Raw genomic sequence first — 14,519 nt, 5'->3', positions numbered from 1 at the left:
ATAATAATCATTACTGTAAAAATGCTGCATAATATTAAATATACATATATTTAAAAATAAACACACAAATTTAGAAGGATATACATGTATAAAACTACCAGTAGTTATTCCTGAGTGATGGAATTATGGTGACTGTCACTCACTCATGCCTTTTTAATACAGTATGAATGTTTTACAATAGGCATATATTACTTACTTTTTGAATTTATAATTTAATTCTTATCCAACTAATTCTTGCCTGTATTCAGAAAATCAAATAGTACTGAAAGACAATAATGAAAAACCATCTCCCTACTGTCTGGTTAAGACTCCCCATACCCAGTCTTAATCCTTAGAGGTAATTAATTTCAACTCTCGGTTGTTTCTATTAGACAGCTACTGCATTTCTCGAAATATTGTGCTTATCCTTATCCATTTTAGACATCGCCTATTTACTCAAGCTATGGTAGGTTAGGATGTAGCTCTGAAACTTCCCTCAGTAATTCTTCCCTCTACTCTTCTGATATCGATAGATCTATCACTGTTTTTGGTTGATTAAATAATCAGTGCTACACTGTTGGACTGTAATTGCTATCTACTGACTAGCCAAGTACTATATTATGAATACATTTCCTTCCTCAGAGAGCTCTTCATTTTCCCTAGAGTTCCTTCTTTCCTTCAATGGCTCCCTCTACTTTAACTCCGATTTTCTTGAATTACTGCAGCATATTAGATAGTCCAGCAAGAACCCACCTCCAACCCCCACTTTCCCACAAGGCTTCCCCCTCAGAATCCCCCACATTCTCACTCTAATCTGGGCTGGCTGCCCTCTCAGTCTGCTGGCACAGTTGTCACCTTCGGTGCTTCCCTTTACTGCTTTTCTGGGTTAGAGCCACTGTTTCCTGAATTCCAATGTCTCTTTTCCTTGTTCACTTCCCAGTTTGGCAGAAGTACATCCCCAGGACCTTAAGAAACTAACATAGAAAAAGGTACACGGGAAGTGACTTAGCTGTTGCATGTCTGAAAAGGTCATTACCTTTACACTTGATTTGGCAGGATAAAGAAGTCCATGTAGAAAAAAACTCAGCTTTTGAAAGCACTACTCTAACTTTCTCTAGTATCCAGTGTTGCCACTGAATTCAATGCCAATTCTGTTTCACTCAACTTTAAGGTGATCCCATTTTCATTCTCTCCTGCACCACAACCTATACAGCCCAAGATTTTAGGATCTTCTCTTTTTACTTGGTGGGGTATTTTTTGGGGGGGGTTCTTTATCATGATAATTTTTGGTCATTTTTTTTTAAAATTAATAGCTACTTACTTACTTACTTACTTACTTACTTACTTACTTACTTACTTTATTTATTTATTTATTTATTTATTTATTTATTTATTTATAGCTGTGTTGGGTCTTCGTTTCGTGCGAGGGCTTTCTCTAGTTGCGGCAAGCGGGGGCCACTCTTCATCGCGGTGCGCGGGCCTCTCACTATCGCGGCCCCTCCCGTTGCAGGGCACAGGCTCCAGACGCGCAGGCTCAGCAGTTGTGGCTCACGGGCCCAGTTGCTCCGTGGCATGTGGGATCTTTCCAGACCAGGGCTCGAACCCGTGTCCCCTGCATTAGCAGGCAGATTCTCAACCACTGCGCCACCAGGGAAGCCCAATTTTTGGTCATTTTATCATTAATTTTGCTGTGCACTTTGAAAGCCCTTTCAATCTAGAAACTTTCAGCTCTGGGAAATCTTACATCAATTCATTAATAACTATCTCTGTTTTCTTTGCTCCTTCTTAAACTCTCATCAGTCAGATGTTGGAACTTTCAAACTGATCCTTCATCTTTTATGCATTCTATACTATCTATCTCTTTTTGCTAACTTTTGTAAGACTTCCTTTATTATTTCATAACTCTATTAATTTTTTTTGTAAATTTTAGTATGATGGACAAAATAGGAACAATAACTTCAATAAGAAAATGGCTACGTCAATTATGGTCCATCCATTCTATGTAGTCATTAAAGAATAAATTACATGCAATGATATATTCTAAGACATATCACATTAAAAACTTGTTAAAGAAACAAAAATTGGCTGTAGACAGAAGAAAAATAGGATTCAAGTCTTTCAACAAACACTGATTAAGCATCCACCAGTTGCCAGGCTCTATTCTAAATGCTGAGGATACAGTAGTGAGCACAGAAGCCCTCCTGGAGCTTTCATTCTAGTGGGGGAAAGACAGTAAGTGAAGTTTTTTTTCTCAAGATATAGGCAAGCTTTGCAGGCAGAAGAGATAGAAGTAAAAAGAAGAGTAGGAGGTGCTGGACACAGAAGCAATAAATGAGTGAACAAAGTCCTGGAAAAACTTCATTTAGGCAAAGTCAAGAGTACAGGCAAAGGCAGAGAAGATGAGGACTCATCTCTGCCTTGATTTGCTTAAAAAAAAAAGGGGTGGGGGGAGGAAGAGAAGGTACTATAAGGACTCTGCAAGGGATGGGAAGCCAGAAGCCAGACCTTCAGTAGGAAGTATGCATTTGGAAGAGACAATTAAAGGGACTCTGACAGGGAGAAAAATGACAGGATATTCCCCCAGCAGCAATATCCAGTTAGGTTATGCTAGGAAAGCCTGCTCCCAAGCTCATTCAGGTTGGTGGCTGAATTCAGCTCCCTGTAGTTGTAGGCCCGAGGGCCCTGTTTCCTTGCTGGCTTTCAGCCAGGGCTTCATCCTTGCTCCTGGAGGCTGCCTGAAATCCTCATGCTTTCTATGTGCCTTCTCCTGCAACAGGAGGGCCCCCCTCATGTCTCACATTTTTCTGACTTTGTCCTCCAGCGGAGAAAGTTCTCTGCTTTTTAAGGGCTCACATGATTAGATTGGGCCCACTGGGATAATCCAGGATAATCCTCCTATTTTAAGGTCTGTAACGTTAATTATATCTGCAAAATCCTTTTTATCATATAACCACAAAATATGCATAAATTCCAGGGATTAGGGCATGGACATTTGGCAGTGGGGGGGGGGCGGGCATTCTGCCTACCACAGTAACAATTTTTTGTATGAAAACAAATATGGATATATTACAGAATGAGTACAAAATCACAATATTTTTAAGAAAAGAAAGGAGACTTAGGGCTTCCCTGGTGGCACAGTGGTTGAGAGTCTGCCTGCCAATGCAGGGGACACGGGTTCGAGCCTTGGTCTGGGGGGATCCCACATGCCGCGGAGCAACTGGGCCCGTGAGCCACAATTACTGAGCCTGCGCGTCTGGAGCCTGTGCTCCGCAACAAGAGAGGCCGCGCTAGTGAGAGGCCCGCGCACCGCGATGAAGAGTGGCCCCCGCTTGCCGCAACTAGAGAAAGCCCTTGCACAGAAACGAAGACCCAACTCAGCCAAAAATAAATAAATAAATAATAAAAAATAAAGGAATTCCTTTTAAAAAAAAAAAAAAGAAAGGAGACTTAAAAGCATTTCAGGCTCACAAAGAGGACACTCTGGGCTATTCCCCCAGGCTTCCCTGAGGTGTGCATTAACTCATTTCCACTTGGATGTCTAATAGACATCTTAATCACGGCATGTCCCAAACTGAGCTCCTGACAGTCCTCTCCAAATGAGCTTTTCCTGTCTTCCTCATTGATGATGTTAATGGCAACTCCGTTCTTCCAGTTGATCAGGCCCAAAACCTTAGTGCCAGCCTTACTTCAACTTCTCTCATCTCACATCCTGTCAGCAAGTTCTGTCATCCAGAATTCAACCAATTTTCACCACCTTGGGTGGAGCCACTACCACATAGCACCTGGATTTCTTAAATAGCTACTGGTCTCTCTGCTCTGCCCTTGCTCACCTGCAGTCAGGTGATCCTGAGAAAACACATTTCTTCTGCACAAAATCCACCAAATGCTTCCTACCTCACTCAGGAGTAAAAGCCAAAGCCCTACTATGGCCTGTACTGCTCTACATGATTTGGCCTGCAGTTACCTCTCTGATTTCAGCTCCTACTCCCTTCCCCTCACTCACTCCATGGCAACCACAATGGCAACTTTATTATTCCACAAATAGGCCAGGTACATTCCCACGTCAGGACCTTTGTGTTTGATATTCTCACTGGAATGCTCTTCCCCCAAGTAGCAATCTCATTTCTCTTAGATTCTTACTCAAAAGTCAGCTTCTGAGCAAGGCTTTCTCTGGCCACCACAAAAAAAATTTCACTTTCCCTCCTCTGCTGCTTATCATTAATCATTTTTTGACATTTAAAGGTTATTTTTCCCCCAACATCGTATCATGAAAAATTCAGAGAACATATAAACGTTGGAAGAATTACACAGCAACATCCATATATCCATATGGATATATTCTACAGTGAACATTTTCTATCCATTTGAACATACCCATCCATTTGATCCATATCATTTTTCAATGGCTTTCAAATTAAGTTGCGCATCATTAATAATATTTCCTCCTAAGTACTTCAGCATGTATATCATTGACCAGAGTTCATTATTTATTTATGGCTCCTTTTTCAAAGGTAAGATTTACATTCAGTGAAATGTACACGTCTTAAGTATACATAGATACGTCTGACAAATTAATACACCTGTGTAATACAAAATTCTACCAAGATATATACATCACCACCCTAGAAAGTTCCCTCATCCTCTTCCCAACCTCTACACCCCACCCCCAGACAATCTAGAACTGACCCTTTTCACCATAGATTACTTTTGCCTGTTCTGTAACACCTTATAAAGGGAACCACACAGCTCTTTTCTGTAAGGCTACTTCTAGCTCTCAGGTTACATCAGGCTAAATTTGGCCAAGAAAAATTGGCCAAATATGAATAATTCTTACATGTGTTTTTCCTGTTCAATCTCGTGGACCATGACTTTCTGCTTGTACCTATGTTTCGAGAGTGCTGATTTTAAAAAGTATTCTAAAAAGCAGTCTTGCAAATAAAAATAGGACACTTTCTAGCCTGACTTCTCTTAGTCAGGGGTTAGTAAAAAACTTCTACAGAGGTTAGTAAAAAACCACCCAAGGGCCAAATCCAGGCCAAAGTCTGTTTTGTAAACAAAGTTTTAATGGAACACAGCCACACCTATTCATTTGGGTACTGTCCTATTGCTGGTTCCACGTTATAACGGCAGAGTTGAGTGGTTACGAAACAGGAGAATGGCCTGCAAAGCCTAAAATATTAACACCTGGCCCTTTAGAGAAAAAGTTTACTGACCCCTGTTCTACTGGATATCATATTGGCACCGAATTTTTTATTACCCATCCTATATAAAAAGTAACTCACCTTGGACATATGGCTAATTTATAAGGGTCTTTCCTTGAGAAACCAGGATTTGGCATCATCCTACTGCTACCTTAAGAAAGTCCTGAAGATTAAACAACCCAGAATTGGGGCTCAGAATGAGGAGTAAAGACCACGCTGAGCTCTGACTAGGTCTAGAATAACTAAATATTTGGCAGGGAAAGGGGATTAGTACTGGTAGAATAGACATTTGTTGGTTGCCTCTATACTCCCCACTGCTCCCCAATATCTTCCTCAAGGCAAGCAAATGCCAGAAGAAATTGTGTAGGGACTATTTAAGAGACTGTTACCATGGATAGTATGGGGAAAGGATTTGAGATCTAGAACAGGTGCAGCCACCATGCCACCAAGAGGGAAGACCTAGATCTAGGAGTTTGGGAATAGGAGAGGACAACCTGGAGGCAGCCCAATAGTAAAGGTGACTTTACATCACTCCTCAGGGTACAGAGTCACAGTGAATCTGCTGGTTCAAGATTTGCATGAAGCTAGCACCACCTCTTGAGTTATCATTTATATGAGCCAATACATATGTTTATTGTGTGAACCTGGTTATGTTGGATTTGGGGTCATTTCCAACCAAAAGAATCATCTTGTTGTGAAAGACCAAGTATTTACACTCTTGAAACAACACTGAGTACTAGGGCATGGTTATTGCTCCTAAACCAGGAACACTAGTGACTTTTGTCCAACCTCATTCCAAGAGTTCTGAAGCAAGTAAGGAAAAGAGGCCACAGCTGAAGGAAAGATGGAGACAGACAGCCAACCAACAGACCCACATTGTTCGAAAATCATAACATTAAAGGGATTGCCAGGGACTGAAAAGACTTGCTTTGATATCCTGATTACCAGGAGAGAGCTGCATCATATATCTAAATTCACACATTTGTCTGATCATGTTTCGGACAATCACAAATCCACCCCTCCTCCTCATACTCACCTCCAGTCTCCTTAGAAGTTGAAGATGGTAGGACATGTGCTCATTCTTCACTATGTCTATAATTAATAAGTAGTATGCTTGGACCCTTCTCCACTGGTTATTTATCAATATTGTAAGTCTCAACGGTTCTTTCTGGCCTACTATTTGATAACGGAGCTCAGGGCTACTGCCTCTTGGTACAAGAAACAGACAGCCAAGAGGCAAAATAAATTTCTGTAGCCATTTATATTTTTTCCAAAATGGAAAGATTTTTTTTTAAATTTATAAGAGCAAAGAATGTTGTAAAAAGTTAAAAAATATAAAGATTCATATATTTTAAAGTAAAAGATATTCTGTTTCCCACCTTACCAATAATCACATAATGTAATACTCCAGAGATAATCACTGTTGATATCCTTCCAGACTTTGAAAATGCCTTATTTCCTTTATGGAAATGGGACCATGCTATGTTGATTTCCTATTTTGACTTCTGGACACGTTTCCTTTTTAATAATATAAATCTAGCTTATCTTTTAATTGCAAACTAATCTACTATATGAATGTACCTAACTTATCTGCCAATTGACTACTGATAAACATTTAGATTTTTGTTTTTCACAATGACAGCATTCCTATAATAAACACCCTTGCATAACGAGAGAAAGATATATGCATATGTACTTCTGTAAAACAATTTTTTAGACAAGGAATTGCTGGGTCAAAGGAAATGTGTATTTAAAAATCTGACAAACAGGAAGACACGAAACATGAATACCATGACTCCACTTCGAGTAAAAAAAATCACCTAAGTCGGGTACACACACACACGAAACAGTATAGAACATTAGTTTTCAACCAGCAACAACTGTGACCTCCAGGGGACATCTGAAAATGTCTAGAGTCAATTTTCGTTGTCACAACTGGGAAGGTGCCAGTGTCTAGTGGGGAGGCAGGATGATGGAAAACAACAGTCCTCCCACAATTAAGAATTATCCAGCCCAAGATGTCAATAGGGCTCTCAGTGAAAAACCTTTAGCTAGGATTTTATCTCACAGTCTTCAAAGCAGTTTTCTTTGAAGAGTGGAAGACAATTATCATTTACACTTTTGTTTGTGGGTTTTTTTTTTTTTTTGCAATGAACATGCACTAGTTTAAAAAACACTTCCATAAACAAAAGTTCTCCCTTGTGTTGAAATAAAATCAATCTCTGTGGCTTCTCATATTGGTTCTACACCTTAAAGACAAATTCTGAAAGCAGCTAACAAGACTCATTGAATCTTCTCTTCAGCAGACTGATCTTAGATGGTTCTTCTGAATGCTATTCCTAGGAAATAGCTTCAAGTCACTTCACCAATCTGATTGCTATACCTATTAAGAACAAGGTACTAAGTGCTGATCCCCAAACTCTAGTTTTGTACTCTGATCAGTGAAGAGTGAAATGATCATCTTTTTCATTCTGCATACAATGGCTCATATTCAGCTTATTAAAACACTCAGTTTTTCCACACATGCTGCAGCTAATTTACATTTTCCCCATCCAGTACTTTTATATTGCCTTTTAAGTCTAAATGCAAGAAGCTAAGACACTTGATTAACTCTCCTTACTACCCTAAGGAATGTACCTACCACTCTAGTGTCTAGAATACAATCAAGTTACAATTTTGAGTTACATTTTGGTCAGGAACAGACATTCTCACCACCTGACTTGGATGCTGGGGTTACTTAAATCCCATCACTGATGCACTTAAAAATCACCAACAAGGTATATGCTATTTTAGATTCTTATTAATGTCACTCAATTCAACAAACATCTAGTGAGTGCCTAGGACACTGTACTGATCAATGAGATCAATAAAACAAAGAAGTGAACTGGCCAGAAGACTTTATGGCCTACAGCCATTTCCTCAATGAAGGAACCTTGTCCGGACTACCTATTAAACACTCACTGATTTCAACCTGTAGAACTACATATAATGCTGTGTTTTATAAAGAAAGCTTGGGTGTTACTTATTCCTGTACTCTCTCAATTCTTTGCACATTTTGGGGCCTAAACTAAGTGCTCAGTAAATGTTTAATAAGTGCACCGTACTGTCACCACTACATACAACATACCTGCAGGTAAACACCTGTAATAGGGCTTTTACTCCTTAGATCGTTGAAAATAATAGCAATAACGCTTAAACGTACCCAAAACAAAACTGGATTCACGAAGGCATAAAGCACACACGGGCGGGTTAGGTAACTCTTTACCCTTGAATAATACATTAGAGAAACAGAAAGAAAGATTCAAGGATGCACTCTGAAGAAGAAATGGTGAAGACGAAATTAAATTCCAAAACATTTAAAATTATAATTCCCCCACTAACACCAGCATACACCCACGTCATTTCCACCTTGGGGGTGAGGGGAAGCTCCCGCATAAAAGGAGGCAGGGGCCTCCCACATGCAAGACCCCTGCTCAAAAACCCGGCAGGGCTCCGCAGCCCCGCCGCAGCCCCGCCACGCCCCCGCACGGGCCCACTCACTCCGCTGCCCGCCCCGCGGGGAAGCTCCCGCAGGCCTCCGCTCCGACGCCGCTGGGCACAGCGCTTGGGAGACAGGCAAGGGAAGGGAGGCAGATGGGCGGGGAACGAGCCCAGCCCGACCACGCAAGCCCCAGCCTACGAAACAGTGGACGACCGGCAACCCCAGGCTCCCAACCGCGCGCCCAAGGGTCCCGGGACGGGGCCCCGGCGGGTCCAGTCTGCCGCCCCCCGCCCCTTCCTCAAGCCGTTAGAGCCGCAGCCCCACCCCTAGCCGCCGGCCGCGCCCCGTCCCGCTCGCCCCAAGCCGCTACCTCGGCCGACCGCGGCCCGAGGTATCTGCTCGCTGGAGGTGGGCCCGGGGATGCCAGCCACGCCCGGGAGGTCGAGGAGCCGGGGTCCCCTACCTGCACTTTCCTCCGCCCTGCCGTGTTCTGCCGGTGATGGGCCGCCATCTTGCATGTTGACACTCGTACGTCATTTCCGGCAGTGGCTTGGACCGGGCGGATGTACCGCCTCTTCCCTTTTGGCCGAGGCCTGGTGGAGTTTTCCTCAGGGAATCTTTCTCGCTGTGGCCGGTGACCCTGTGGTGCGGCAGAAGCACTTAAAAACCGTTGCGTGCGTATAATGCTGGCGGAGAGAGAGCCACTTTGTGACGCAAGGGAGCAATCTGTATCCAGCTCTGTGTGGGCCTGGACCCTGGCTTGCGCTCTTCTCCTCAGAGGCCCAAGTAGGCATAAGAAAAGCCCTGAAAGAATTACTGCTGGAGATGGGCGCCTTGGACTCCACCTCCACTCCCTCAAACATTCGTGAGCAGCCAAGGGAACCGGCATATTTGCCATGAAGTACCTAAAAAAGGCGGAGAATTATAAACTGGCCTGGGGAGGAGAAATAGAAAGGTTTGCAAAGGAGGTGGCCCCATCTTAAGGAGGCGCACAGTATTCGTTTAAATAAGAGATGGGGAATTCCCTGGCGGTCCTGGTTAGGACTCAGCGGCCAAAAAAAAATTGATGTTATAAGAAGGCAAAAAATACACACTAGTTAAAATAGTTTACAGCCGGACTTACCTGGTGATCCAGTGGTTAAGACTTTGAGCTTCCACTGCAGGGGGCATGGTTTTGATCCCCTGTCGGGGGGAGATAAGATCCCGCATGACCCACGGCAAAAAAAAAAAAAAAATGTTGACAGAGACAACTAAATTCCAAATCCTGAAGGAGTTGGGGCTCACTCTAGTATCTGGTTTAAATCATCTTTTATACTGGGACAGTTAGACCTTTCTGGATGAAGGTTTGACCTGAGGAAATTTTCCTGACACTAATTATAAGTCTTGATGGTCCAAGGCTAATTATTTGGCCAGTTGGTCAAGGACATGGAAAGAGCACGATTGGAGAACTGGTGACAAGGAAGCCTTGGGAAGGGATATGGTGATGGACTTTGCAGAATGAATCTTAAGAGTCATATGGATGAAATGAACAGCTTTGTGGATTAAACTCAGCCTCCTTTTCCAGGCTCAGTGGACTCATGAATGAAATGGTGATGATAACAAGGTTGGAGCTGTGCATGGGATCACCAAGCCACTGCTGAGCGTTCAGGCTGCTAGCAGCAGTGAGCAGTCCTGAGCTGGTGATATGCCTCATGCTCCAGGAAGACCAGCCAACCACTTGGAGGCAAGCGGATTCCATTGGCCCTCCCCGTCATCGAGGAAGTGGTAGTTATTTGTCCTCTCTGAAATACACTAAGTTTAAATTTGCTTTCCTTGATTGCTGTGCTCTGTCAGCACCACCATCTGGGAACTTCCTGAATGCTTTATGCACTGTCATTGTGTCTGACACCATATTGCTTCTGATCAAGAAATTCACTCTGTAATGAAAGAAGCAATGCAATGGGCTGTTGCCCATAGAATTCATTGGTCTAATTGTATAGTCTATCACCAAGAAGCACCTGGTCTTATTGAAGTCTTACTTATGGTGCTTTCTGGAAAATAACCCTTTTTGTTGCTGTTTTATAGGATGCAGTATATGCTTTGAACTAGTGTCCAATATTTGGCACTCTTTCTTCCTGTTCCTGTTATCTATTGCTGTATAACCACCCCAAAACTTGGTCGTTTAAAGCAACTTCAACATTTACTTTGCCTACAAATCTGTAATTTATGCAGGGCTCAGTGGGGACAGCTTATCTCTGTTCCACTTTCCACTTGATGCCAGTTGGGGCAGCTAAAAAGTTGGCAGCTGGAATCATCTAAAGGCCCACTTCTTTACATGTCTGGTGACTGATGCTGAATCTGTGGGCAGAACACCTACTCATGGCCTTTTCACAGTGCTGTTTGGCTCCTCACAACATAGTAGCTGGGTTCCAAGGGCAAGCATGCCAGGAGAGAGAAATCCAGGTGGGAACTGTAATGCCTTTTCTAAACTAACAGTGGAAGTCCTGCAGTGTCACTTCAAACCACATTCAGTTCATAGAACTTAGTCACTAAGGCTGCTGATATCTAAGGAGACTCCTTTTTTTAAAATGAGAGAAATGTCAAAGAATTTGTGGATATGTTTTAAAACCACTGCATTTCCAAAGGTAAAATTAGTGGATTTAGGAACAAAGAGATATTATACCTAATGTCCCCCAATTACAATTTTTTAAACTGCCATTCTCTGAGATTCTGGACTTTGCTGGTTTAGAGGTTTGTTACCAAAGAAAGGAATTCCTCCAACAAGGCTGAACAATGGTTCTACTGATTTGGAGCTGGGACTGCCACCTAACCATTTTACATGTCTTGTGTCACTGAATAGGCAAGAGAAGGAGAAGAGCAAGGTTATGGTTTTGGTGGAAGTAATTAACCCTGATCATGAAGCAGAAATAGGTTTGCTGATATAGCTTTAAACAGATAGGTCCATCAAACACTCAGATCCCTTAGAAATGAAGGTATTGGTTGAAGGTAAAGGGACAACAGAATAGCTGGTGGAAAAAGGAAGTCATAAAAGGAAGTGAAATTCTCATGATCAGGGGAAGAAATGAGAGCAGTCATGTTTCCTTTCCTTTCTTGATGTATCATGTATACTTTTAAGTGTTTTAACTTATTTTCTTTCTTTACCCTTTACTTCACTATTATATGTGGGGTGTGCTATTGTTGGTAAACTTCATTATTTAGTAAGTTGCAGAGGAAAAGATAGCAACTAGAGGTTGTAGACTTAGAAATGGATGATGGATGTGGTAATTGATGAAACATTGGGTTGACTCTTTTGGAGGGTGACAGAGTGAGTGCATCTTTGACTGTGTAAAGGATAGTTGCAGTATTTTAAGTGACAACTTTTTTTGAAGTATAAGCATTGAAAGCAATGGTTATATTGGTGTTGGGCAGCCAAAGGGATGACTTTACATTTGATATTTTTGTGGCTTTATTTTCTGCTGTCCATCATTTGAGTTCTCTTTCTGTGTTTGGGGAATTCCCCACTATGTGTCTTGGTGGTGGTGAGCACTGCTTACAGAAAGTGAGAAAGACAGTTACTCAGTTTTTCTAGCCTTCTTATAGCAAGAGTGTATGCATGTGACCTCAGCTTGATTAATCCGATGACATCTTGACTGCAACTTGGTGAGAAACTCTGAGGCAGCACTATTCAGCTAAACTGCTCCCAAATTCATGCCACTGCAGAAACTGTGAGAGATAATAAATGTTTGTTGTTGTGGGATAATTTATTATGCAGCAATAAATAACTAATGCACCCTCCCTTCTCCACGAGGAGGGGAAATGTCACAGCACTTTCACAACTTTACAAAGATAGTCTCATCATCAGCTTCTTCAATCTCCATTTAATTCTTTGTCTTTTCTTGTGTAACTGTCAGGAGGCAGTTATCCTGGCAGAATTCCTTCATCAGTCTCTTAGAATTTTCTCCATAGGAAGATTGGTACCTTTATTCAAAATGTAAGAAGCCTCGACACCTACTGTATTTTTCTCAGTTTTTGAGACCTCTGTTTAAAGTCCTAGGCAACATGAAAACTTTAACATCCTGAAAAAAAATCCACATACGTATTAAATAAAAATACAATCGATTTTAAAAGTAAATAAGAGTTCTAGAAGGCTTCTACTTCCAAATAATTCAGACTGGTTCTTGTTAAATCTTACTCTGGAGGTTGACCCTTCCCTCTGTCAGTTACCTTTCAATTAACTTCTTACATCTTCAGGTTTTTAAATCTATAAAATGGAATCACAACAGTACCTATTTCATATGGTTCTTATGAAATAACCTTACCACAGTACCTGGTAGGTAGGAAATATTCAGTATACTTTAGGTATTATTTTTAATCATCACCTTGCTCAGGAAACATTGCCAGAATGTTATAATAACATTACCAAAATGTTGTAATTTCCCAGGATAGATTTTCTCCTGTTTTATATAATGTAGGCTCTATCACTTTTTAAAGTTTTCAAACCAGCTTGAAATTTCATCTTTTGTTCTTGCCTACTTTCTTGTTTTCAACAGCCTGGAAAAAGATTCATGAAATGATAAGGCCTTTTAACAGATTTGTCCACATGTTTAAATACATGTTCTCTGGCTCCATGATCAATCCATTTACTGAAGGAAGTGAAGGTGACCAGGTATGTCTTTGAACCAAACCCCCATTGGGGGGAGACATGAATGTTTTCATGTTTTTTGTTTTATTTGTTTAAGAGGAATTAATATGTTTTGAAAATTTGTTTAAAAGCACACAGTCGTAGCGCCTTGGTTCGCAGCTACTACTGTCTGCTAGTGCTTAATGCATTAATTTGGATATTTTAAAGATGAATTTTAAAAAGAATAAAATTTTAAGCCTCATGCAGGTAATGTGGAAGTGCTAAATAAACTTTGTAATGCAAGCCTGTCATGATATCAACCAGCTTCATGGAGAAATTGAGAGGCTGCGTTATGTCCTTATAATTCTTTAATGATTCTCTAAAACAATGCTTCCTTAAAGAAATAGGGTGTTATCATATATAATAGACTATAAGATCATAATTAAATAAACATGCGTAAGTGAAACAATATTATATAAGTAAACATAGAGACTCAGAATGCTTAAGATGTTTATGTCAAAAGTTGTATGCTAGTTTATGTCTTGTCAGCAAATCCTCGGGTTTAAATACAGTCTTAGAAGGCTTTACTGAGTGACTCCTTATTCAACGTTAACTTATTTCTGAACACACTGGGAAAAAAGTATCCTTTAGTTCTTTTTACTTCTTTCTGTCTATATTTTTGCACGCCAATATTAGAAATAGAAATCAGTTTCTTCCGTTCCAAAAATGTTTTGACCTTGTCTAGCTTTCCCACTGGAGGGCAGTAGAGAACTATCCAAGCCATCCCTGATTTTGCACCTCACTGGCTCTAATGTGTGACAAGTCAGACCTTAAAATCCTTGGTACTTATTTCCTACTGAGAAAATGTCATAATCAAAGTACGTTTTTAGAAAGCCTATTCACTCCCAGAAAAAACCATAATTGATTGTGGGAATAAAAGAAAATAAAGCAAAATGAATGCATTTATAAGTATTTACTAAGTGGACAAAAATATTAAACCTACATCACAAATGTACTTTTTAAAAATTTTTATTTATTTATTAATTTATTTATTATTTTTGGCTGCGTCGGGTCTTTGTTGCGGCATGCGGGATCTTTTGTTGCGCTGCGGGGGCTCTTCATTGTAGTGTGCGGGCTTAGTTCCTCAGCGGCATGTGGAATCTTAGTTCCGAGACCAGGGATCGAACCTGCGTCCCCTGCATTGGAAAGCGGATTCTTTGCCACTGGACCACCAGGGAAGTCCCACAAATGTACTTTT

General features: G+C 41.1%; 2 protein-coding genes across 2 annotated transcripts in view; one reads left to right on the top strand and one right to left on the bottom strand.

Annotated features, from left to right (window-relative positions):
• Positions 1–9,188, bottom strand: part of WDR48 (WD repeat domain 48) — a 44,496-nt gene extending 35,308 nt beyond the window's left edge. The window contains exon 1 of the mRNA XM_068556857.1: positions 9,125–9,188. Within this exon, the coding sequence (XP_068412958.1) occupies positions 9,125–9,172 (48 nt within the window). The 5' untranslated portion in view covers positions 9,173–9,188. The remainder of the gene's footprint in view (positions 1–9,124) is intronic.
• A 169-nt stretch (positions 9,189–9,357) lies between these two features.
• Positions 9,358–14,519, top strand: part of SCN11A (sodium voltage-gated channel alpha subunit 11) — a 128,788-nt gene continuing 123,626 nt past the window's right edge. The window contains exons 1-2 of the mRNA XM_068556870.1: positions 9,358–10,425; positions 13,191–13,306. The gene's annotated coding sequence lies outside the window, so the exon portion shown is untranslated. The remainder of the gene's footprint in view (positions 10,426–13,190; positions 13,307–14,519) is intronic.

The sequence above is a fragment of the Eschrichtius robustus genome, chromosome 12, assembly GCF_028021215.1.
Source record: "Eschrichtius robustus isolate mEscRob2 chromosome 12, mEscRob2.pri, whole genome shotgun sequence".
Lineage (NCBI taxonomy): Eukaryota > Metazoa > Chordata > Mammalia > Artiodactyla > Eschrichtiidae > Eschrichtius > Eschrichtius robustus.
Note: the sequence above shows the minus strand (reverse complement) of the source record. Positions and strands in the feature narration are given on the sequence as shown.